The 26,707-nt window shown below is 40.8% G+C and overlaps 1 protein-coding gene across 3 annotated transcripts in view; it reads right to left on the minus strand.

The window, feature by feature from the left end:
• LOC126412637 (uncharacterized) overlaps positions 1-26,707 on the minus strand; it is a 172,121-nt gene that overhangs the window by 117,906 nt on the left and 27,508 nt on the right. For all 3 annotated transcript variants that reach the window (XM_050082315.1, XM_050082316.1, XM_050082314.1), the window contains exon 3: positions 11,195-11,466. Coding sequence is in view for 1 of the 3 variants with exons in the window: in XM_050082314.1 (XP_049938271.1) it covers positions 11,195-11,466 (272 nt within the window). In the remaining 2 variants the exon portion in view is untranslated. The remainder of the gene's footprint in view (positions 1-11,194; positions 11,467-26,707) is intronic.

Raw genomic sequence — 26,707 nt, forward strand, 5'->3', positions numbered from 1 at the left:
TGGAATCAGTTTGATATCCCATGCTGATAGCACTTATTACTTCATGGGAATAAAGAGCTAATTTTGTTTCACAAGAACGATATTTTCTGAATTCCTGCCCTCTATTTGTCAATCTGACAATCAAGAGGCTTGCACAGGACAGGCTAATACAGAGTGTTACCTCCAATCAGTCTTTAGACTAAAAACAACAATGGCAACATACCAGACCAGAAATTAGAGTGTTACAACAAGTCATATAATTACTAAATAAAACAAGCTATATTGTAAAGAAACAGTATATTAGAACTGTGCAGTTATTTTCTGGACAGGTGTTTTTAAGGAAACAAATGGCTGACAAGTTTTACGGAGTAAAGATTTTTAAATTCTATGACTATTTTCTACAGTTTACTTTCTCTCTTTTATTTAATAATTAATTTAAATGTTGTACAGTCTAATTTCTGTATCTATATAAAGTAACTAAAAAGAAACAATTGTTGTTGGCTTCTAGATGAAGACCAGTTTGATGCAGCTCCCCACATTAGCCTATCGTGTAAGCCTCTGCTCAACTACCACAGCCTCCATCCATTTGAACCTGTTTACTGCAGTGGAGCCTCTAGAATGTTGCCCCAAACACTTCCCTCCTTTACCAAATTGATAATTCCTCGATGTCTCATAGTCTGTTGTATCAACAGACTCTTTCTTTAAGTCTCTATTCAATTCTGTACCTATTCATTAGCTTTCAATCTAGCAATCAAATCTTCAGAATTATTTGGCGGCACCAGACATAAAAAGCTTTTAATTCCTTCTTGCTGAAATGTTTATCATCCATGCTTCAATCCAATGTAAGGCTACATTTCAGACAAATAACTTTATGTAAAATTTTGTAGCACAAATTTATATCTGATGATGCCTAATTTTTATTTTTCAGAAAAGGTTTTCTTGCTATTGCTAATCTGTATTTTACACCCTCTCAACTTCGGCCATCATCAGAAGTTTGGTGCCAAAATATGGGAATTCGTCTACTATTTTTTGTGGGATTTCCTACATGTAACTCCTTTGGCATATTTGTTGTTGTGGTCTTCAGTTTGAAGATGGATTTGATGCAGCTCCCCATGCTACTCTATACTGTACAAGCCTCTTCATTCCCAAGTAACTAATGCAACCTACATCTTCCTGAATCTGCTTACGATGTTCATCTCTGTCTCCCTCTACGATTTTCACTCCCCTGACTTCCATCTAGTACTAAATTTTGGCATCTAAGAATGTGTCTTAACCGATCCTTTCTTCTAGACAGACTGTGCCACAAATTTCTTTTCTCCCAGTTTCTATTCAGTACATCCTCGTTAATTACGCGATCTACCCATCTGATCTTCAGGATCCTTCTGTAGCACCGTATTTCAGAAGATTCAATTCTTTTCTTCCTTAAGCTGTTTATTGTCCATGTTTCAATTCCACACATGGCTAAACTCCAGACAAATTCTTTCAGAAAAGACTTCCTGAAACATAAATCTATATACGATGTTTACGAACTTCATTTGTTACGAAACACTTTTCTGCCCACTGCCAGCCTACATTTTATATCCTCTCTACTTCTCCCATCATTAGTTATTTTTCTGCCCAAATAGCAAAACTCATCTACTACTTTAAGTGTCTCATTTCCTAATCTAATTCGCAAAGCATCATCTGATTTAACTCGACTGTATTCCATTATCCTTGTTTTGATTTTGTTGGTGTCCAACTTGTGTCTTCCTTTCAAGATGCTGTTCATTCCATTCACCTGCTCTTACAAGTCTTTTGCTGTCTCTGACTCAATTACAATGTCATCAGCAAACCTCAAAGCTTTTATTTCTTCTCCCTGAACTTTAATTTCTGCTCCAAATTTTAGTTTCGTTTCCATTACTACTTGCTCAATGTACAGATTGAACAACACTGAGGATCAGCTAGAACCCTGTCTCTCTCACTTCTTGACCACTGTTTCCCTTTCATACCCCTCGAGCCATACCAGCTATCTGGTTTCTGTGCAAGTTGTAAACAGCCTTTCACTCCCTGTTTTTTACCGCTGCTACCTTCAGAATTTCAAAGAGAACATTTCAGTCAACATTGTCAAAAGCTTAAGTCTACAAATGCTATAAACGTATGTTTGCCTTTCCTTGACCTATCTTTCATAAGAAATCATAGGATCAGTACTGCCTTGCATGTTCCTACATTTATCCGGAATCTGAATTTATTTTCCCCAAGGTAAGCTTCTAGCAGCTTTTTCATTCTTCACTGTAGCCCAATATAATTTCACAACAACCCACTGCCCTTGTTTAAACTATGCTGCGAAACCATGCCATAAAAATGTCGAATGGACCAGAGCTGCTCACTGCCGGTCCAAGTTCGCTGCGTCAGGTATCCATTGGAGCGCTTACTTACCAATAGGCAAAATTCTGACGATGTGTAGTGCACATGGGTACGCTACGACAAAAAGCAGTATGAGTGTTAGCTGAGCCACCAAACATTACAGAAGTGTTTTATGGATTATGTTTCTGCGAGCAGCGGACCATATGGGTTGAGCTTAACACGGATCCCCACCGACATGTACAGAAGTTAGTTCAGCACTACCTGTTTTCACTTTCACTTTGACGAATCTGCGAAATACATGGCGCCAGACAATTGCAAGGAAAGTTTACTTCGTTCTGGATACATGTCCCTCATTCCCCCACGCTAATGTGATCAGAAAATGCACTTGCCACCGAGGAATGTACCCCCTTTGGGATCAGTGTTCGAGTGGAATTGTTATGCAAACACCATTATCATCATCGCCACTTAATATACACTGCAATCTGGTTTCATTTTTGTCACTCATTTGTGCAGAATAAACACAGGTGTTGCAAACATGTACTTTATGAATTCCTGTCACCACAGAGTGCAACAGTGAAGCTGACTCGCTGCATGACTGATGGGTAAGCGGAGGTACCCACATGTTCCCTCATCATTAGTGATTTTCATCTCGTAACCCCTTTTCAAGATATTATCCGTTTTATTCAATGGCTTTTCAAAGTCATTTACCAATTCTTAGAGAATTTCATTTAATCGGCAAACCTCAAGCTTTTTATTTCTTCACCCTGAACTTCAATTATATTTCTAAATTTCACCTCTATTTCCTTCACTATTTTCCCAACACTGGGGTAGACTATAACCCTATTACACTCTGTTGTTTATTTTGCTTTAGGGCGCAAAAAACAACTGGGGTCATATGCGCCCAAGTCAAAACTACAGAACATGAAGACAGAGATGAATTAAAAACTATACCATACAATGTAGGCTTCCATGGCCAGTATTGTCTTCACTTAAAGCTTACGGGCTGATAGGCCGTGGTCGATGTCTAAATCTCTCCCCTGACATTTCGTCTCGACTGCAGGAGACATCCTCCGTGGTAAAATCTGTGTTACCTCAGAGGACGTCTCCCACAGTCGGAGACGAAATGTCAGGGGAGAGTTTTATACATCGACTACGGCCTATCGGCCTGCAAGTTTTAAGTGAAAACAACTATATGTCAGTCCCAATTGACATAACAGATGCCAGCTAAAACAGGCAGGTGGAAAAAGGGCTAAAAAAGACACCTTACAGAAACAGAGGTCCAAAACTAAAAATTAAGGCATTTGCCATATTGTTTTGGCAGATAAAAAGGGAGCCAGAGATGCCCCGCAGAAGACAGGCAATTATAAGGTTAATGGCAATAACAACGAGTACAACGCTCAGGATGGAACCCTGAGGCACACCATTTTCCCGGATAAAGGTGTCCAACAAGGCAGAGCCCACAAACCCTTTGAAAACTTGGTCTTTTAAAATATGCCTGAAGGAGACAGGGCAGGTGGTCATGGAAACTCCATGTGTAAAGAGTACGGAGGATACCAGTTCTCCAGCAGGTGTCATAAGCCTTCTCCAAATTGAGAAACATGGCAACAGTCTGCAATTTCCACAGAAAACCATTCATGACATGGGTGTGCAAAGTAGCGAGAGAGTGAACTGCAGAACGGCGTGCTCGAAATCTATACTGTGTGTTCATCAATAAATTGCAAGACTCTAGCCACCACACCAGCCGAGCATGAATCGTACATTCCATTACCTTGCAAATGCAGCTGATAAGAGAGATGGGGCGGTAGCTAGAAGGAAGGTTTTTGTCCTTACCAGGCTTAGGTATAGGTATGAAAGTGGCTTCATGCCAGTGTCCGGGAAATATGCCCTCTACCCAGATGTGGTTGTATGTGTTAAGCAGGAAGTGCTTGCCTGCAGGAGAAAGGTGCTGCAACATTGAATGTAGACAGTGTCTGACCCTAGGGCGGAGGATCGGGATGAACTGAGAGCACGACCTAAGCTCCCTCATAGTAAAGGTACACTAGCACTCACAATTCAGGAAAGAGAGGGGTATCGCCCGAGCCTCCTCTGCTCGTTTCCGATGGAGGAAGGCAGAGTGATAGTGGGAAGAGATTGAAACTTCTGCAAAATGGCGGCCCAAGGAGTCTGGAGATAGGAATAGGGTCCACGATGACATCATCAGCTACTGTCAGGCCGGGAACTGGTGAATGGATTTTTGTCCTAGAGAGCTGTCATAGGTTGGCCCACATGGCAGAGGAAGGGGTAGAACTGATAAAAGAACCAGTGAGTGAAATCCAGCTAGGTCTTTTGCTATCCCGAAGAACGCAACAACATTTTGCACGGATCCGTTTATAACGAATGCAGTTTGCCATCGTAGGATGATGGTTAGGAATGCGGGGAGCACTTCTCCGTGCGTGAATTGAGTTGCGGCATGCCTCAGTCCACCGAGGGACTGGGACATGAGGTGGTAAAGAGGAAGTGCCAGTAAAGGAACGTTCTGCTGCAGAAAAGATAATGTTTTTGAGATATTCCACCTGGCCACCACAACTGCGGAAATCTTGTTCTTCAAAGGTTGCCAGGGAGGAATTAAGCTTCCAGTCAGCCTCAGTAAGCCGCCATTTGGGCGTATACGGACATGGGGGTAGGAGTCAGCAAACTGATAGCATATGGGAAATGGTCGTTCGAGTAGGTGTCAGAAAAAATGGACCACTCAAGACGATGGGCAAGCTGGGCAGGCAGTGCAGAAGGATAGGTCCAAATGGGAACAGATGTGCAAGGAGTGGGAAAGTAAAGTGGGTGCTCCAGTGTTAAAGGAGAAGAGGGTAAGTAAGAACGTCAGCCAAGAGGGCACCTCTCTGACAGGTCCTAAATTGGGGAGGAAGTTTCCCAATAAGCTGAAGGAAGTCTGCTCTGTAGATATCAAATGACGGAGGGGCATAAATGGTACAGAGGGAAAATGTCCGGTGGGAAAGGAAAACGCGAACTGCAACAGGTTGAAGATGAGTATTGATGGAGATGGATTGGCTATGAATGTCATCCTGTATGAGCAACATGACGCCCCCATGAGATGGGATGTTGACTTCAGGGGAAAGGTGAAAATGAATCAGTAAAAAATGTGAAAGTACAAATCGGTCGTGAGGGCACAGTTTTGTTTCCTGAAGGCAGACTACAAGGGGACGCTAAAAAGCAACTGTAAATCCTCTTTGTGGGACCCAAGGTTGCCAATATTCCAATTGGAGGAGAGTCATGATGAAGATATGTAGGTGTGTCACCTCAGCAGCTGCCGAGTGACAGCCATTGAATAGTCACTACTACAGGGCACAGAAGCAGGAGGATCCTGCTCCATGTGGCCCATGTGTTAGCCGGGCTAAAATATCACGTGGCAACACCGTCAAGGAGGATTTTCAAGTTGGTGAAGGAGAAGACCATTTGCCTTTGGTGGACTTCTTCGAGCCTTTCTGGTTAAAGGAAGACTCAGGTGTTGTTTGGCTGGAGGAATGGAGGAAGTCTTCACGGGACTACTCCTTCAGTCCTTTCTCACTTATTGGTTGTGTAGCTGGTGGTTTCTCCACTTGAGGCGAGAGTTTGATGGCTTGTTGCACAGCTGGACTGGGGGGGGGGGGGGGGGGTGGCGATGCTACCTTGACACTGGGCGATTTCACAACCTCAGAGCAGAATTGGAGGTTGCATGTCTGCATGGCCATGTCCTTCATGGAGCGAGGGGTAACAAGAACAGAACTATATGTCCCAGACGGGAAAACGCATGGTTTGTGACTACCCAGCAACTTGTGAGCGACTGGGTAAGGCACTTTTTCTTCTACCTGGATCTCCTGGACAGCCCACTCATCAAGTTACATGGGGCAATCCTGGGAAGAGGCGGCATGGCTGACATTGCAGTTGATACATTGGGGAGAAGGAGGCACACAATCGCCCTCGTGCACAACCCTGTCACAGATTACACATTTGGCTGGGTGTTGACAAGATGTTCTAGTGTGGTTGAAATGATGACACTGGTAGCAGTGCATCAGGTTCTGAATGTACAGCCACACTGTGTTAATTTTATAGCCTGCTTTGATCTTGGACCGAAGCACCACTCTATCAAAGGTGAGAAAAAGAGTGTGGGTGGGCACTAAAGGAGGCATCTACCTTTTTCATTACATGATGGGCAGCAATGACACCCCAATCAGAGAGGTAAGATTGGATTTTGGCCTCACTTAGACCCTCGAGCAACCTGGTGTAAATTACACCACAGGAAGAATTCAAAGTTGTATGAGCCTCGGTATGAACAGGGTAGCTGTAGAGAAGTGAGACAGCATGCAGCTTGAGAATCAAAAGTAGTCTCCAAAAGCAAAGTGTCATTCCGTAAATGATGCAGGATTTCACAGGGCCGGCAATTACATCAACACATTTCTGAATAATAAACGGGTTTACTGTGGCAAAGGACTGACTGTCTTCAGCATGTAAGACCACGAGGAACCATGGTGCAGGAGGGGAGGGTCTTGGAATCTTTAGCCTCATTACATTTACATTTCGTAGACGTTGACTGGAAAGACGATTGACTCATTGCAAGAAAATTCTCCACGATTGCCAGCGTCTCTGAAGGCGTGCTCCTTCCAACTGGGGGCCCTCTTTACAAGAGGGCGCACCTGCCTTAGGTGATTGGTCACACCTCCCGAACACCTGACCAACGGGCAATCAGACAGCTGTAGCTCAGGCAATCATCCCTCCCCGGGCCTGGCCTGTACCAGGGAGTATGTGCAAACCCTGCCTGGTCTGTACCAGGGGGTACGTGTAAACCCTACCTGTCGACCCAGGGCTGGGGACTATGCATTACCCAGTCACCTGTTATGCATCAGATGCTTGGGCTGGCCTTCAGGAGCACACAGAGGAAGAAGAAAAAGAGGAACCTCAAACGCCGAAGCAGAGGAACAAGAGGAGAAGGTAAACAAAGAAAGGAAAAGGGAGCGAAAAATGAAGGTGAGACTGTTCTTATGTCTGTGACAGACAATGCCCAACATTCCCAGACATGTTCTCAAGGGAGGGGAAAAACATTAGCAAGAGGATAGACATGCAGCACGGAAGGGAAAAATGCTGCATCTTTCCCAAGATCAGCTATTACTTTTTTCATTCTTCTATAAATAATTCATGTCACTATCTTGCAACCATGCCTTGTTAACTGGATGGTCTGGTAATATTCACACCTGTCAGCACTGGCCTTCTTTGGAATTATTACATTCTTGTTGAAGTCTGAGGGTATTTTGCTTACCTCATTTATCCTGCACACTGGGAGCATAGCGTTATCTCTCTAGGATCTGAATAATTCTCAGGAAATTTTGTCAATTCCGTGAGCCTTCTTTTGTCTTAAAGCTCTGTCAAATTCTACTTGCAATATCGTATCTAGTATCTGATTTCCGTAATATTGTCAACAAGTTTTTTTTCCTTTGGATAACCTGAGTGTACGTAATGATAATATACTCTTTGCCTTTACAAATATCTGCTTGTGTCTGTGTATGTGCGGATGGATATGTGTGTGTGTGTGTGTGTGTGTGTGTGTGTGTGTGTGTGTGTGTGTGTGTGTGTGCGCGAGTGTATACCTGTCCTTTTTTCCCCCTAAGGTAAGTCTTTCCGTTCCCGGGATTGGAATGACTCCTTACCCTCTCCCTTAAAACACACATCCTTTCATCTTTCGCTCTCCTTCCCTATTTCCTGATGAAGCAATCGTTGGTTGCGAAAGCTTGAATTTTGTGTGTATGTTTGTATTTGTTTGTGTGTCTATCGACCTGCCAGCGCTTTCGTTTGGTAAGTCACATCATCTTTGTTTTTAGCTATAATAATATAATATAATAATATAACAAAATAATGAAATAGTTTGGTGTTCCACATATGCACTTCGATACTACTAATCACTTAACATTGACAGTTCAATATACCCCATTTGGTTTACAAACTGACGTAGCATGGATACCTAATTCAGTTGTACCATACACAAAGAATTTGAAAATCAGATGTTACTTACATGTAATACCACGGCTCTGATGTGCAATGCACTTGTCTTTGTTTATATGCTGATTGTTTCCACAGCATTAACTAGACACACTATATGATCAAAAGTATCCGGGCAACCCCAAAAGCATACATTTTTCATAGTAGGTGTGTTGCACTGCCACCTACTGCCAGGTACTCCATACCAGTGACCTCAGTAGTCACTAGACATCGTGAGACAGCAGAATGGGGTGCTCTGTGGAACTCATTGACTTCGAATGTCGTCAGGTGATTGGGTGTCACTTGTATCATATGTCTCTACGCGAGATTTCCACACTCCTGAACACCCTTAGGTCAACTGTTTCCGATATGATACAGAAAAGGAAACGTGAAGGGACACATAGCACAAAAGCGTACAGCCCAACCTCATTTGTTGACTGACAGATTGCAAACAGTTGAAGAGGGTCATAATACGTAATAGGCAGATATCTATCCCGACCACCACACAGGAATTCCAAGCTGCATCAGGATCCACTACAAGTACTATGACAGTTAGGTGGGAGGTTATAAAGCTGATTTCATAGTCAAGCAGCTGCTCATAAGCCACACATCACACTGATAAATGCCAAATGACACCTCACTTGGTGTAAGGAGCATAAACATTGGACGATTGAACAGAAGAAAAACGTTGTGTGCAGTGGCGAATCAGGTACAGAACGTGGCGATCCGATGGCAGGGTGTGGGTATGACAAATGCCTGGTAAATGTCATCTGCCAGTATGTGTTCTGCCAATGGTAAAATTCAGAGGTGGAGGTGTTTCTCATGTTGTTTTGCTGTTTTGCATGGCACTATCACAGAACAGGCCTACATTGATGTTTTGAGCACCTTCTTGCTTCCCGCTGTTGAAGAGCAATTCAGGGATGGCGATTGCATCTTTCAACACAATCAAGCACCTGTTCATAATGCAAAGCCTGTGGTGGAATGGTTACACAAGAATAACATCCCTGTAATGGACTGGCCTGCACAGAGTCCTGACCTGCATCCTATGGAACACCTATGGGATGTTTCAGAATGCTGACTTCGTACCAGGCCTCACCAGCCGACATCGATACCTCTCTTCAGTGCACCACTCCATGAAGAATGGGCTGCCATACCCCAAGAAACCTTCCAGCACCTGATTGAACATATGTCTGTGAGAGTGGAAGCTGTCATCAAGGCTAAGGGTGAGCCAACACCATACTGAATTCCAGTATTATCGATGGAGGGTGCCACGAACTTTTAAGTCATTTTCAGCCAGGTGTGCTGATACTTTTGATCACACAGTGTATATAACATGCAATACTGGACATGAGGTATACATGATATTAAGCTTTAAAGTATGTTACCAGTGATATAACAGAACTGAGGGGGGCTAGAATCAAAACTGGCTATGTCCACTAAAAAAGGTTAGGAATGAATTTTGATTGTACTGGTAGCAATGACTATCTTGCAATACCTTCATTCAACAAAACTAACCGTAAGTACCTCGAAAGCAGCTTTAAAATTGGCCATTATTAACAAAACTGTCCATGTTCCTTGCATGTAAGAAATGAAACTGGCCATGTCCTGCCCACATCAAAGCTGGCCATGTCCCATATAAAATCAGCCACAGGCTCTGTATCAGCACTGACCACATGTATTTGAAAATTTCGACACATTAAAATTATTGTTGATTTAAAATGTTAGTTGACGTTGGGTTATTTTTAAAAAAGTTACTTTTTAAAAACGTTCCAGAATTGGCATTTGGGTAGTGAGTGTTGGCAAACTTAGATTAGGTGTAGGCTACATGCATTATTGTGTAAATAGACATTGTGGTTGTCAGATTGGAAGCGTCTCCAATAATCAGTGCTGTTTGCATAATGCTACAAGTAACATCATTCTTATAGTTGATTTAAAAAATTCAAAGACGAATGTAAGTGTGGACTCTACTCCTGGAAAAGGGTGTAAGAAATGAGAGATGAAGCGAATTGGAAAGCAAATAAAAATAAGCCAATGACAACACAGTTGGAATGGATGTAAATTATTCTGACAACTTGTGTGAAACAAAATGAAGCATATAAGGAACAAATGATTTAAAATATGTAAAATCAACTATCCAATATTTGTTACCTAACAGGTATATCTGGCTCTAGTTCTTAAACATATTGTACAGCTGAACTGAAACACACAGGAAGGAATTCAATTTTGGTTAATTAATAGGGTTCCTGAAATAAAGGAGTGAGCTTTTTGTTTACAGTTTAATAAAAGGCTGTGGCAAAACTGTTTATGTCCAACCATATAAGGAACAGAACTGGCTATGTGTAGTAGGCCAGTAATGAAAGTTGCTACATCCAAAGAATATTGCCCCATATCTTGATCATAAATTACTTGTGTCCTAATTTAATTGTTTCACACACAAATGGAATAAAATGGTGACTCAACAATGCTTAAATAAATATTGCAATTTTTTCAAAACTATTTTGACATAGTTCTGGTTCTAGTCCTTTATTTATAGCGTAACATACATATTTTACTTCAGTTGTAAACTGTCAAAACTCACTGCAGTAGAATAAGGTTTTGAACAGATTTTAAGAACATAGTTTAAAATGTCATCCAAGAGATGGTGCACAAGCTAGGAGAAAAAAGCTTTTAAATAAGTTTCCATTAATTATTAATATGCGAGGAATTTAATTTTATTATAATATGGCTGTTCCTGAAGGAGTGCAATGCAAATAATAAAAAGATGGTGTAGTTTTAATATTAATTGAGTATATCTCTAATTTATTCTGTGGCACTACAGTAATTGTTTTGCCTTGGTTTATCATAAACAAAAATAGCTACTTAATAGTCTTACCTGCACACCAGATATATGAGGAGATGAATTTATGCTTGGAGAAACACTTTTACACAGAGTTTTATTTGTAATGTCAGCGTCAGATGAAAATGATATAGTGACATCATCTATGTTGTCTCGCAAAGACAACAGATTGTTCTTTGCAAACCAAGGAGATGATAATAATTGGCGGTTTTCCATAATTGGTACTTCCAACATCGTCTCCAGAGCAGGACGGCTGACACGCTTCTTAGGTCTCGTAAATGTTCTTGTATCAATGATCTTCTGGGGTACTGGAAAATAAAATACTTTTATTGTTTTGACGGCATCTAACAACAGTGATGAGGTCACCTTATTTCATGAACATTAAACTGTATGAATCTCTGTAGTATTTTTAAGCTGCCGCATTCTCCATTCACATCTGGCACTATTTCTGAATAATTACGCAATTTTACCATTATGACGCATTGTGTTGAGCCATGGTTTGCCATCATGTTACACTGCAGATCCCTCCTTTAATTGGCTAGTATGTCATCTCAAAGGTCAGAGGCAGGCAACACCACACCAACTCCAATACGGCCATGTCTAGTAAAGTACTGTGGGGTTCACACCAAACTTCGGATTGATGACACCATCGTGATCTCAACACAACACTTTAGATGGAACACACACACACACACACACACACACACACACACACACACACACTTGGGGAGGGGTGGGGGGGCAAGGGGAGAGAAAAGCAGCCGATCTTCCAATTAAATTAATATCAACAATCAATCAAAACTTTGGAAATCAACCACACTTAAACATGGCCTAAAGGAAAAATATGAAAGAAACATCCCTTATGGGTCAGGCACTTCATCTGAAGTCATCATGAGGAAAAGACTGGCAATTTGCTTTAAACATTCAGAAATATAAAATTGTTTGCTTCATAAAATGAATTTAAAAAAAACTTAGTATCCTACAACTATAATATCAATGAGTCAATGTTGGAATTGGCCAACTCATACAATTACCCAGGTGTAACACTTTGTAGGGCTACGAAGTGGAATGATCACACAGCCTTAGTTGTGGGTAAAGGAGGTGGTAGCCTTTGGTTCATTGATACTATATTGGGGAAGTGCAACAAGTCCACAAAGGAGATTGCTTACAAATCACTCATGTGACCAGTTCTAGAATATTGTTCAAGTGTGTGGAACACATACCAAATAGAACTAACAGGGGATATTGAATGTATACTGAGAAGGGCAGCACGAATTATCACAGGTTTGTTTGATCTGTGTGTGGGAGTGTCACACAGAGATACTGAAGGAACTGAACTGGAAGACTCTTGAGGATGGACATAAGGTTTTCTAAGAAAGTCTATTAATAAAGTTTCAAGAAGTGGCTTTATTAAATGGTTACTACAGAAATATACTACAATCCCCGATTTATTGCTCACATACAGATCATGAGGACAAGATTAGAACCATTACTACAAACACAAAAGAATTGAGTCATTCTTCCCACATTCGATAAATCAATGGAACGGAAAGAAACCCTAATAACACGGACAATGGGGTGTACCCTACGCCATGCATCTCACGGCAATTTGCAGAGTATAGATGTAGATGTAGAAGTAGAAGTAAAATCACAGTACGATAGTTCCCTCCCCCATTACCTTTATTACAGATTCACTCCAACTCTGATCTTCTAATGGACATTAAAAGTATTTTTTAAATATAATTTACTGGCCTTTGGTTTACACAACATAACCAGCTCATACTTAAGATAAAATATATAGGTATTGATAGAAAATTAGAGTTGTAATGTAACCATTGTAGAATGCTTTTGTGCAGTCCATTGTCAGTAATATGTTCATTTTTGAAGTGAATACTTGCAGCAACAGTGAATCTGTACATAATGTGTGAAAGTCGGTGATCCTACGTTGCTAACAAAGCAATCATGTAGGTTGGCAATGGATGAATAAGCTTTGAAAGTTGTGGTTAAAGGATTGTAGTATTTCACGAAGTCCGGGGCGCCCAAAGAATAGGTGATCTGCGTCATCCTCCTCTCCAACTGAGCAGAAAAATGTACCTATGATGTGCAATATGTAAAGTTGTTTACAGAGACATCCATGGTTAAATACTGAGTCTGGCTATTAGACAGGCAAGGTGCCTAGGCATTGAATTTGTATGAGATTTTGTGGAACAGGGGACTGACAGGTAAATCACTGCATACTTCTCATCTTTGTGTCGTCGTTTCCTCTCATTCATGTTGCCATTCTCCTATCATGCCTCTGTGTAGAACTTATTGGTAATCCATTCATGAAATTGCAGTCCAAGTAGTACACCCTGTCACAGCAGGTTCTTTGGCTAAGAGGTCAATAGCTTCATTGCCACGGAGCCCACAGTGTGATTTTACCCAGGAGAAATTAATGGAATGGCCTACTTCACGCATCAGTTCCAGCAGTTTAATAATCATGTATGCAGCAGGGTTTTCTGTCAAACTGATGCTGCAATTTTTAAGTACTGTTACAGCAGATAAAGCATCGGTGAGTAGAAAACATAAGGATGCTGTCATCCACAAGCAGAACCAAAGGGCTTCTAGTTTACAAAAACTTCCACGATCATAATACTTGCCTCTATTCGTTATTTGAATAGCCCAGACTTCTGCAACTATGTATAAAATCCATGTCTGACCATCAGCTGCTTTCATTTCAAAACCAAATATCAACTGGGCTCAGTGATGGACCATCTACATGGATAAGGGTTAAAATGATTTAAGCCACCACATTAGATTTGGCATTACTTATATAATGTGTAGAGCATTTCGTAAGTATCAATATACGACACAGGACTTTTAGAAGCATTCATGTCATGCTCTACACACAAGACTTTTATAAGCATTCATTTCATAAGTCTGTTAAAAGGTTATGGAATGGCACCCTGCTAATAGAGACAATGACATCCAGTGAAATGCCTACATTACTGCACAGCAAAAGACTTGGACATATTCTACAGTTGTTGAAATGCACAACACCCTCAGTTAAAACAAAGTCATCATATCAAGTAGCGATCTTATGTATTTGGACCCCAATTAACTTATAAGTGGAATGGCTAAACGAAAGTACGAGGGGCATTCATTAAGTAATGCGAAACTTGCTTCTGAAAACCCCATTGTTTTATTCAGGATTCCAATACACCATATTATTCCCCACTCTTCTGGCTACAAAACCCTTTCTTTCAACATGATCTCCTTTCAGTCCGATAGCTTTACTGGGAGGGGCTATATGCCCACATGGTACGACCCTACTGCTCGATGATGGAGCCAACATCTTGCTACATCGATAACCTCCCATCAGCCATTTACTGCTTCCCATGGAGTGTATCCTTCACTGGGCCAAACAGATGGAAATCAAAAAAGTGCAAGTAGCGGGCTGTGGGGTGGATGAGGAAGAACAGTCCACTGAACACCAGCAACTCCCTCCACAAGCTTTTGTACATAAAACAGGGATATTCTCTCAAGTATTATTATGAACTGGCATTGTTCTGTTACTGTGATTCATCACTGAAATAGATGTGTCAGGTGGGCTTTCTGCATGTTGGGAGTGGGTAAGAAAACAATACAGTAGCCTACCCCTTCCACTGGAGTTTTAACTTTGTTGTTATTGTGAACCGTTTTGGCCCTACAAGATGCTAGGGAATCATTCGTCCACCCAGACAGAGCCCCACTTGCGTAGGTTAGCCAGTTACAACTGAGAAGGGGACCATCAGACCTGTTAATCATGGATTTTGATGAGCCTTTCGTATTTTGCAGAGTAATCTGTCTGAGTGTCTTAATATCGGCTTTTCATTTGACAGCCCCTAGTTTCTGACAAAATCAGTCTTAAGTTTTATGTGTACCTTTTATATCCATAATGTCAATCATCTTTAGAATGATCGCGCATACTGCAAGGGCTAAGTTTCACAGCTACCATGCTAGTGGTACAGATTCAAACCCTGCCCACATTTTTTTTCCCTTCACTTTCTTCATACAGAATATCATTACATAATAAATTTCCTTGCGAAAGTACTTAAAAAATCATTTTCACAGTAGTATGTTCATTAATAAATCAGTCACTACGAAAACTTCAAATGTGTATTCCATTTGTACACAAAATCAGCATGTACAGATCTTATTACCAAAGACAGCTCATGCTATTCTTATCAGTACAAGCAGCCCTAATTACCAGTACAAGTGGCCCTATTATCAGTTCCTCATAAATGGAGTGCTGAGGTTCCCAATGGATGAATCTAAAGTTTGAAGAGGAGGAGATATTTTGAAGTAAGTTTCAAAGAGCAACATTTAATAATTAAGGATCATATTGAAATCACCCCATAAAAATTAAAAACGAGCACTTCGCTTGTAAAAATGCAGTCTTGCAGCAGTAACATCGAACAAAAAGTTCTTGTCTTTGCACATGCGTCAAGTAATTAATATTACATGAGATTTTGGTCAAGCTCTCCTTGGCCATTGTCAAGTGGCATGACTGCCATGGGCTGCTGGCATACCCCATATGTACACTAGTTGCTGGCTGTGATGTCACTGGTGCCCGCTGCATTGCCGTATAAGGACCTATGCTGACTCTGCGTTTGATGTGCCCACTTCAACCACGCAATCGCTGGATCCCACGCTGTGCTGAGCTGAAGGTGGCCATCTCTGTTTAGAGTGCTATTGGTGACCTTTATTTCAATGGATACTTTAATTGCACAATCCCTGAAGCCGTTTGCGCGAGTCACAACAGACGTTTCATCAAATTTTATCCAGTGTCCGTTTTCTACAGCATGCTCAGCTAAGGCAGTTTTCTCAGGGTAGTACAGGCTATAAAACCTCTCATGCTCCTTCCTGCGTTGTTCCACAGTGCTTACTGTTTGTCTTACATAAGACTGGTCACTCTCTCAAGGTATTTTGTATATCCCAATGGTCTGAGACCTACTGCATCTTTAACTGATATCAGTAATTGACGGATTTTTTTGGCGGTCTGAAGAGCGACATGATCTTTGTGTCATTTCAGCAGGTGGCTTATCTTGCCCAACACAGAGCCACAAAACATTAAGAAAGCAAGTTTACTTTCCATCATCTCGTTGATGGTCTTGTTCTGAGTCATGTAGATCTTGTGTAGGTGGCTCTGCTCATGGGGCATGTTATCAGCATCTGATACGATTCTTGCACAGTGCACCAATGTTTGTAAAACAGTGCACCTCTGTCCCAGGTGATGATGGCTGATGGCATGCAAGTACAGTTTGGTGTGGGTGGTTTATCTATAGATGCTATGGTCAAGGCAGCCATTTCGTTTGCAGTGGACTAGTATGTTGAGGAAGGGCAATGCATCTTCTTTTTCTACCTTCTGGATGTTACTGTTAATGCTGTTGAGGAGTTCCAAGAACTTGTTGAGATCATCACATACATGGGGCCAAGTGACTAACATGTCACCAATGTACTGAAAGAAAAATCTAGGCTACAACAGTGCTGTGTCTAAGGCAATATCCCTGGAATTCTCTGTGAAGAGGTTTGCAACATGCTGGAGCTAACGGGCTACCCATTGCAACACCATCTGTCTGATAGTAACACTGACCACTGTACAGAAAATAAGAAGATACAAGTGTGTGTCTAAATGGCTTGACCACTTCACTTACGAACAACTGGGATACTAGGTCCAAACCGTCTTTGAAAGGCACATCTGTAAACAGTGCCACCACAACAAAACTAAAATGATGTCACCCTCACTAAGTCAAAGATGGTTGATTTGGTTCAAAAAATCTGCTGAATTTTTAATATGATGTTCACAGTGCCCCAGATGTGGCGTGAGGAGATTGGCCAAGTACTTTGCCAGCTTGTATGTTGGTGAACCAACGGTGGATATGATAAGGCGGAATGGCATCCCGTCCTTTTAGATCTTCAGTAAAGTATAAGCAGTTAGTGGTCTATGTGCCTGTAGGAGAAAGTTTTTGAACATATGGTCGTCCACCGCATAGTGCTTGAGAAGTTCAAATGTCTTTCTTATTATCCTTGATGTTAGGTTGCTAACGAGTTTCTGATAAGTACATTACCTAGTAGCACGTAGATCTTCATATCACAGTCCACGTATTATTCCATAATTACAGCTGCATTCCCCTTGTCAGCAGGAAGGACTACAATACTTTCATTACTGTGTTGTAAGTGATGTGGTCAGGCTATTTTGGCACACTCTTACATCATCTTATTTTCTGTACAATGGCCAATATTGTGATCAGATGGATGGTGCTGCAATACGTAGCCTGTTAACTCCAGCTGTTGCAACACTCTTCATGGAACATTTAGAGGATATTGCCTTAGACATAGTGCTATTAAAGCCTAGTCGTTCATTCGATATGCTGACAACACGCTCGTTATTTGACCCCATGGACTTGAGAAACTTGAGTTCTTGCAACACTTCAATGGCATTAACAGTAACATCCATTATATGATGTATTACCCTTCCTTGATGTTCTAGTCCACCGCAAACAAAATGGATGCCTTGGCCACAGCATCTATAAAAAACCAATCCACACCGATCTGTACTTGCATGCCATCAGCCATCACCAACCAGCACAGAAGCGCAATGTTTTCCAAACATTGGTGTGTCATGCAAGAATATCGGATGCTGATAACCTGTGTCCCATGAGCTGAGCTACCTACACAAAGTATTCATGAACAATGGCTACAACATTGATCAAATAAATGAAGCAATTTAGTTTACGACTCTCACAACAAGACCACTGATGAGGAGCACGAAAAGAAACTTGCTTTCTTGCTGTTCTCTGGCTCCATGTTGGGCAAGCTGCCTGCTGAAATGGCAAGATCAAATCAATCTTCAGACCTCCAACAAAAATCCAACAATTACTAAGACCAGTTAAATATGCAGCAGGTCTCAGAATACCAGGTGTCTACAAGATACCTTGTGAGTGTAGCCAGTCTTATGCTGAACAAACTTTACACACCAAAGAGCAATGCAGAAAGGAACACGAGAGGTTTTATCACCTATGCTACCCTAAGAAATTGCTTTAGCTTAGCATTCTTTAGAAAACAGACACCGAATAAAATTTGACAACAAACAGCTTCTAGGATTGTGTAATTAAAGAAGACATTGAAATTGAAATCACTGATAATACATTAAATAGAGATGGTGGTCTTCAGCTCAGCACAGCATGGGATCCAGCAATAATGTGGTTGAAGTGAGCGCATCAAATGCCAAGCCAATATATACCTGTGTATGGCAATGCCCTAGGCACCAGTGACATCACAACTGACTACTTAGTATATACAAGGGGCATACCAACAGTCCACTGACAATCATAGCACTTTAAATTGGCCAAGCAGTGCTTGGCCAAAATCTCTTGAAATTTTAATAACTTGACACTGATGGAAACCCGAGCACTTTTTTATTCAAGCAGCTGTGCTAATTAATGTAGTAAATGTCATCATCAGCATGCCACATAGTGACGTGGGTGTGTTTCACACATGGATTGTTTTAAATTACAGACAATTACAAAATTTATGTTTCTAAAATTGTTTTCACCACAAATATGATGATTTAACCTGTGTTAAATGCATTAAAGATGGATTGACTTTATGTTGACTGATGCAAAGCAAGCACTAAATGCATTGCTAGACATTGTGTGGTACACATCAATTTGTTTGATATGTTACATCACATGGAGACAAGATTTTAATTGGTTGACTGATGCACCCTATTTAATCCATGCATGACAGAGCACAGTACCAATGCATTCCAAAGAGTCATGTGGTGGGAAAATGCCATTTTTCACATGACCATGTCGCAGGCTCTATTGATCACAGAGATAAAGGATTAAGTGTTTTGGATCACCTTGGGTCATGCAAAAATCTGCATAACTGTCTGAAGAACGGATATATTGTAGCTATCTTACAGTACAGGATCAAAATTTAAACACTTTGCATTTCTTCCAGCCCAGGTTAATTGAGCATAGGGGGTGGTTCTTTCGTAATACGTATGGTCTCGCGTGGGCCTTAGACCGCTTATAGAAGCACAATTTGTTCACAGGTTGTTCCTGAGAAAATCTCAAAGAAACCTTCATTTTGGCTACCAAAAGTACCTATTGCAATGATGGTCATTTCCGTAATTTCTGTTCATGACAAATCATCAAAATTTTTGCCAAATGTTTTGAAGATGATGATGCTCAGGGAACAATGGAACTTTTTTTGATAACATTATCCGTTACAGAAATCCAGAGGTTGAAAGTTACCATAATTATGCACATAATATCCAGTCTGAGGCATATATATAGTTTTAATTGACATGGTGAACACATGGGGCAAGGGTTCTGGAGTCATTGAAAGCGTTCTGACGTCATTTTTAGTCACTACTTTTCTTCCAAAGAAAATTTGATGATGGGCTGTCCCTGTACAGTGGGCACCACTTTTTTAGTGTTGAAACTTTGATGATGTGCTGTACCTGTACAATGTGCACTTCACACCTATACAGACTGTCTTTACCTGGAAATTATTCAACCTGGCAGTGTACGCATTTTACAAACAAAATTCGTCATACAAAATTCTTTATTCTTGCAAAGTGAACATTGTATTTTTTGGTATACTATAAGTGGAGCCTAAAAATGTTGTAGATTTTTAGGTGTAGTAGTGTAACGTGAACTTGCATTGGATGGGAGACAATTTTGTGTTGACATTATATTATATACTTATTTCTTGTTTATATTTGTCGAAGCATGTAAATGTGTTCATGTATATAAAGTGTCAAAACTTTACTGACCTACAGAATTCATTTTAAGTAAGCAAAGCAGCACATCCTCCTATTAAATCAGGCCACAATTTTGTGTTTTGGTCGTGCCCAAGCATAGGCCAGGCAACAATTTTATTGACATGCAAGCCATCTATCACTCGCGAACTGGAAACATTGGGTATGAGAACAATGTATGGACATCTCCTTACCTGTCCCTTGATTGTTGCTGCCTTCTGTTATCAATTTCAAAATAAACATTAGCAAACATAACACTACTGTTGCAAATGGCTGAGTCAATATGACCTAACTGACCTATTTTTGTGCGTACTCATTAGGTTTTGCAATTTGCTGTAATTCTGCTACAAATGTGTCACATCTGTCAAATGAGCAAGCTCAAGAGGTAGAAATTGCTCAGGAACTACCATCATGCTTTTTTAAGGATAATTATACTTCCTGTCATCACCATTCCAAAATTTGCAATCTAAAAATAAATCTTGAACTTGTATGTATTACACTTTTAAGATATATAAATTTCATATGTGCCAGTAATACTTCAAATAAGGGCGCAAATGGCCAGTTTCCTAGGTCTGATATTCTTCTAAGCAGCCATTCTCCAAAGTTTGTTTAACAGGGGAAAGAAAGGAACCAGCTAAAAAAGCTCCTGCTAGAGCACAAAAAAGCCGAACATGATCCTCCTCAAAAGACTGATGGGGAAGTGGAGAACCAGTTGCCTCAATCCTCATTCCGCATTCCCCACTAAAACTTTTGGCATGTGAAACATATTCACTTTTTTGTACTGAAAGAGCAGCATAGAGACAGTAATTGTGGAAGAATGAGAAGATAGTCCCAGTGGGAGCCAAAATGAGAGGAGACTGACTGTGCGACAGGGAAAGAGGCAGTGAAAGAGAAAGACCTGGATGAAGACAACTGTAATGGGAGACAAAGGGAGAGGAGATAGTGTTAGTCAGTGGTAGCGGAGGGAGGGTAGGAGCCAGCCAGGAGAGAAAACGGACAGGGGGGGGGGAAGGGGGGAGGAGGGAGGGAGGGGGAGGGAGGGGAGGGGGGGGGGAGAGAGAGGGAGAGAGAGAGAGAGAGAGAGAGAGAGAGAGAGAGAGAGAGAGAGAGAGAGAGAGAGAGAGAGAGAGAGAGAGAGAGGGGGGGGGGGGGGATTGGATGGAGATAGCTGCCCTGGGAGCAAGGCAATGGAAATGAAAGAGTGATGAGTGGAGAGACCATACACAGGCTTTGGAGGGGGAGGGGGCTGGTTCTGGAATCCCCCACCTGAACTTGCAAACTCACAAAAACATTTGCCTACCGTATCTTTCGCCATCCCCTATGCCCACATGTTGAAGTTTCGCAGTGTAGAGGTCAAAACCCGAGCAAACCACCCCAAAGGACATGTGTGAAGAGGAAACAATGGTGGTCAAAGAGAAACACACCAAACTGCAAATGAGAGAGAAGGAGTCAGTGGCAATGGAAGAGAAAAAGAAAGGGACGAAGTAAATGGCAATGGTGCAGAGAGAGACAGTGAAAGTGGCAGAGGAGATCAGGAAGGAAGAGGATAAGAAAGGGATGACGACTGGCAGTGGGATAGACAGGAGAGAGTGACAATGGGAGGAAAAGACTGTGAGAGAGGTCACAGACTGTGGTAGTGAGAGGCAGATACCAAGAATGAAGGCTTCACTACAAAGAGAGATGGGGTAAAAGGATTGGGGACGTTTTGTGCAAAAAGGATGCGAAAATGTTTTGACGAGAACAGTAGAATGAGGGCTGAGGCAGTTGGTTTCCCAGTTTTCTGTCAGTCTTTTAAAGGTGAGCATATTCACCTTTTTGTTCTCCAACAGCAGCATTTTTCAGCTGGTTATATATTAAATGAAAATCGATAGTGGTAACATTGCACATATGGTCTCCCTTGTCCCTCCCTCTGTGTTGTATGCTGTAAGATGCCTGCCTGCCTGCTTGCCTGCCTGCCCGCCCGCCTGCATCTACAGCTACAGCTACAGCTACACTACACTAGCCATCTTATAAGGTGTGGCTGAGGGTAATTACGTACAACTGTCACTTCTCCCCTTTCCTGTTCCAATCATGAAATGTGGGTGGGAAGACAGATTGTTGGTAAGCCTCCACGTGATCTTGAGTTCTCTAATTTTACTTTCATGAACTTTTCATGAGATACAGTTAGGATGAAGCAATACATCGGTTGACTCTTTTAGAATTTATGCCCTTGGAAATCTAACAGTAAACCACTCTGTTATGAATTAGCATCTCTCTAACATTTTTATGCAAACTAAACGCCCCTGTGACAACAGTCACTGCTCTTCATTGAATCTTCTATTTAATCTATCAATTTTGTTTAGAAAGGGTCCTAGACTTGCAGTACTTGAGTATTTTCAGGATGTGGATTTAGTACGCTACTGACTTTGTGGATGTACTAATCCTCCTGACGATTCTTCCATGTACCTCAGTCTGACATTTATCCTTCCTACAGTAAGCTTTATGTATTCATTTCACTTTAAATTGCTTCGTAGGTATACTCCCAGATATTTAAAGAATGGGTTTCCAGAAATTATACGACAGCTTTGTCATCATACATTTGTTTGTGCCACGAACAACTGCTGATCCCATCAACAAGCATCGACCACTGCAGGTTTTCTTGTAACTGCTTTATATGTAACAGAATCCTCCACAATCTGCTCAAGGAACTTCTTCCAACATTATCAACTAGTCAGTTATACTGCAAACAGTAAGGTCCTGTAAAACTCCCCTTGGGGTATGACTTTAGTTACTTTTACACCCCCCTACCAAAGAAGATTTTTCTCCACTAAGAATGACATGCTGTATTCTATTTGCCTGTAACTCTTCAAGCCAGTCACAAAGCTGGTCTGATATTTTGTACAATAGTACTTTGAGCATCAGACAAAGTCAAGGAACACAGCACCAACATGGGTACCTTCTGAGCCTTGTGAACAAAGAGCATACATATCCTGTGGTCACTTATTTCAATAAGTGTCAATTTCTTGTAGTGTATCTTTCCTTGTGCGCATACGACAAAAACATGTCATTTCATACACAAAAACTGTCTGGCAGCATGAACATTCATACAACTGCATCTGTATTGTAAATATGTGTACATGAATTTTATTCTTCTGTGAGTTACAAATTATATTGCAGAATTGTTAGAGCTTTGCTGGCACATACACAATGTGCCCCCGTTCCATTAGGAATGTGGCTATGAAAAATAAGAGTCATGGATTATGTTCACAAAATCACTGTACTTATTTAAAATAGTCTCCTCCTCAATCAAAACACAGCTGAATTTGTTTTAAAATTGGTCTGAAACAGTCACCATAGTCTTTTTTGGACTTGCATTTAGTACCGCACTACAATTTTCTTGGATGTCCTTTACTGCATCATAACAGCATTCTTTCATTGCGAACTTCAATTTAGGGAACAATAAGAAGTTGGCTGGAGTCAAATCTGCTGTATACGGTGGGTGGTCCAGGATTGTGATATATCTGCTAGCCAAAAACTCACGCGCAACTGTTGCTTTATAGGCTGGGTAGTGGTGGTGGTGGTGGTGGTGGTGGTGGTTGTATGCTTAGGACACTCAACAGCGAGGTCATCAGTGCTTGGTAGACTGGGGTGTCATCATGGAGGAATGAATTCTCACTCACACATGCTGGAGGACTCAAACTTTATGAAGCCTCACTGCTCCACAGCCATTTTCCGTTAGGTGTCAGACGTGTATTGTTACATTTGCAGCCTGGATGCCTGCTGCAGCTGTTTTTGAAACTCCAAGGATCGTAACACCACAATTTGTTTTGAGATAGCATTGCAGTTGGGAAATTCACACAAGCAGTCCTAACGGAATTGGGACACACTGTGTACACATGCTGCAGTTAGTCACAGGTTTTTTTCAGAAGGACTACCTACACAGCCCTCATAATGTTAGGTGTTGATACAAACCTTCAGTACACACATCACATTCAGAATTAAGCAATAGAGTTCACAGGTTCCATTTTAGCCTTGTGGGTAGCTAGGCGATTACTGCCTCCCCCCCCCCCCCCCCATTGCCCTATTTGTCTGGCACAGCCTTATACAATTGAGGTGTAAACAGGTAATCCGAAGATTATGTTCCAATTTCAGTCCATCATTTGTTTTTCTTTCTTTTTCTTCCCACAGTCCTTCCTTGTTTCACAATTTTCTTTTCCTGTCTTCAGACCAGTTTTTGCCAGTTTTCTTTGCTCTCCTGCCTTTGAATTCTTCCAGTTTTAAAACCCTTTCCCTAAAAATCTCTTCCTTACAATACTAATTTCGTCTTCTCCCCTTATGTTAGTCCTTTCCAAATCTTTCATAACCTTTTTAATCCAGGCGGTTGTTAATTTTTTTTCCATTAGATATCTGAAGATCTGCTTGGTGATTATTGTCATCCATTCTGTGTAAAGATGTTCAAAAAATAGTGATCTCTTTACTTTTTCCAACATGTTTCCTATGTTCTGATAAATTTCATTGTTACTTCCTAATTTCCAAAATGCTGTATGTTCTGGAGACCCAGTATTTTCCATATAATAATTCTTTCTAATATTTCTAATTTATCAAGCATGAAATTTAATCCAAGACATTCCTTAGAATACAGGCAATCTGGTTTCCACTACTGTGTATATCTGCAGAAATTCTTAAGCCTGCCATGTTGGTTGTCAAAGACAACTAACTTGCACTGTTGCATATGTCACGCTTTCAGAAAGTATGAGACAATCATCCACAAATGCTATGCAATTTACTGCAATACCTTTATGAATTAGTTACCATGTTTTGAATTCTTTCAGTTCTTCATTCCAAATTATTGTTATCAGCATTTGTTGCATTCTTTCACTCTTGATGGCTAAGCCAAAATTTTCCCTGCCATGGACTTACAACATTCCATCACTATGCTGCACAGTGGTAGCTGAAGCAACCACAGAATTTACTGAACACCACGAACACTGAGCATTCTATGTACAATTATACATCTTTGCAAAAGTCTGTTCTGGTATTAGTATTACAATCATTCTTGGCATTATTTTTGTGAAATACTGTTACTGACAACAAACGTTAATGTGTGTTTTATGAAACAATTGTCCAAACACCATGCTTTTGTGAAGATGTCTGCAGAGTGTTCTAGGGCTACCATCAGGTATAATCCTTCTAAGAAGTTTGTGTGTTTTGATGATGATATATGTATGTAGAGATTCTCTATAAGATGATTCTCTAATCAATAAATGTAGTTCATAGAACAAAACATACACTTCCTGTGTTTCATTGTTTAGCTGGAGATTAAGATGATCAACTAGAAATACTGAATTGAATGTTCACAGCTGTTTCAATATTTAGTGACAATCCATGTGGTTTTTTATTTTTTTATTTTTTTATTTTTATTTTTTAAATTGTCATTAGCTGGCCACTAAGCTACAGGACTAGTAAATCCTTTTATTTATATACCTGCCTCAGCTGCAAACAGCACAAACAAAATAAAAAAGCATCTTCTGGCACTGTTAGTGGAAGGTGATAAATTTCTTGGTTATAAACTTGATATTAAGTTTATTGCTAATCTCATTTCTGCTACTCGTTACTTTTGTTTTTCTTCGGTTACTCACAATACATATTCTGTACTCATCAGACTTAACTCCATTTCACAGGTCCTGCAATAATCCTTTCATTCTTATTGGGGATAGGTATGCCATAAACAAATCTTAACAGTTATCACCGATATACTTTCACTCTGAATTTTAACACTTTTCTTGAATCTTTCTTGTACTTCCTTCACTGCGTCTTCAACATATACACTGAAGAACAGAGGTGAAAGACTACTTCCCTGTCTTACATCCTTTTTAATCCAAGCGCTTCATTCTTGGTCTTCCATTCTTAGCATTCCCTCTTCGTTCTTGCACATGTTGTTGTATACTAGCAGAAAAATGCTCCTGTCAGAGCATAAAAATGGCGAATGTGTTCCTCTTTAAAAGTCTATAACAGAAAAGTGGGAAACCAGCTGCCTCATTCCAACTCCCTCACCACAAATTTTGTCACGCAAACATATTTGCACTCTTTGAACGTACAACATTCTAAATTCTTTTACACATGTCTCTCTCTGTAGTTAAGCTTTCTTACTCAGCATCATCATCTCACTGCCACTGTCTATAAATTTATCCTTCCCACTGTCTCCTTTTCCTCCCATTGATTTACAGTAAATCCCACTGCCACGGTCTCCACTCTCACTTATACTATCTCCTTTTGTCTTTCTTTCCCACTGCCACTTTCTCCCATACCCCGGCAACTCATTAAGTCTGGGGGTTCCAACTAACTGTTTCCCTATATCAACATGTTTAAAACTTCAGTCCAAAATATGCCCTATATTTATGTCAAAGTTCACCGGTCTGGGAGGATCCAGATTCCCAAGCCTATGGATGGTCTTCATTCATCCATTTTCCATTTCCACTATCTCCTCTCTCTTTTTTTCCCAATGCTATCTCCATCCTTCTCTCACTCTTTTTACCTTCACTGACTATCACTATCTCCTCTCTCTCTGGCTCCCATTACTATTGTCTTCATCCACCTCTGTCTTTCATGGCCACTTTTTCTCTTCATACATCACCTCACTCCCCCTCACCCATTTGCACTGTCTCTCCTCTCTTCTACAGTCATTATCTCTCTGATACTCTTTCAGCACAAAAAGCACGAATGGCAAAATTTTTGGTGAGGAAGCTGGTGTAAGAACTGATGCAGCTAGTTTCCCACTT

This window comes from Schistocerca serialis, chromosome 7 (genome assembly GCF_023864345.2).
Source record: "Schistocerca serialis cubense isolate TAMUIC-IGC-003099 chromosome 7, iqSchSeri2.2, whole genome shotgun sequence".
Taxonomy (NCBI): Eukaryota; Metazoa; Arthropoda; class Insecta; order Orthoptera; family Acrididae; genus Schistocerca; species Schistocerca serialis.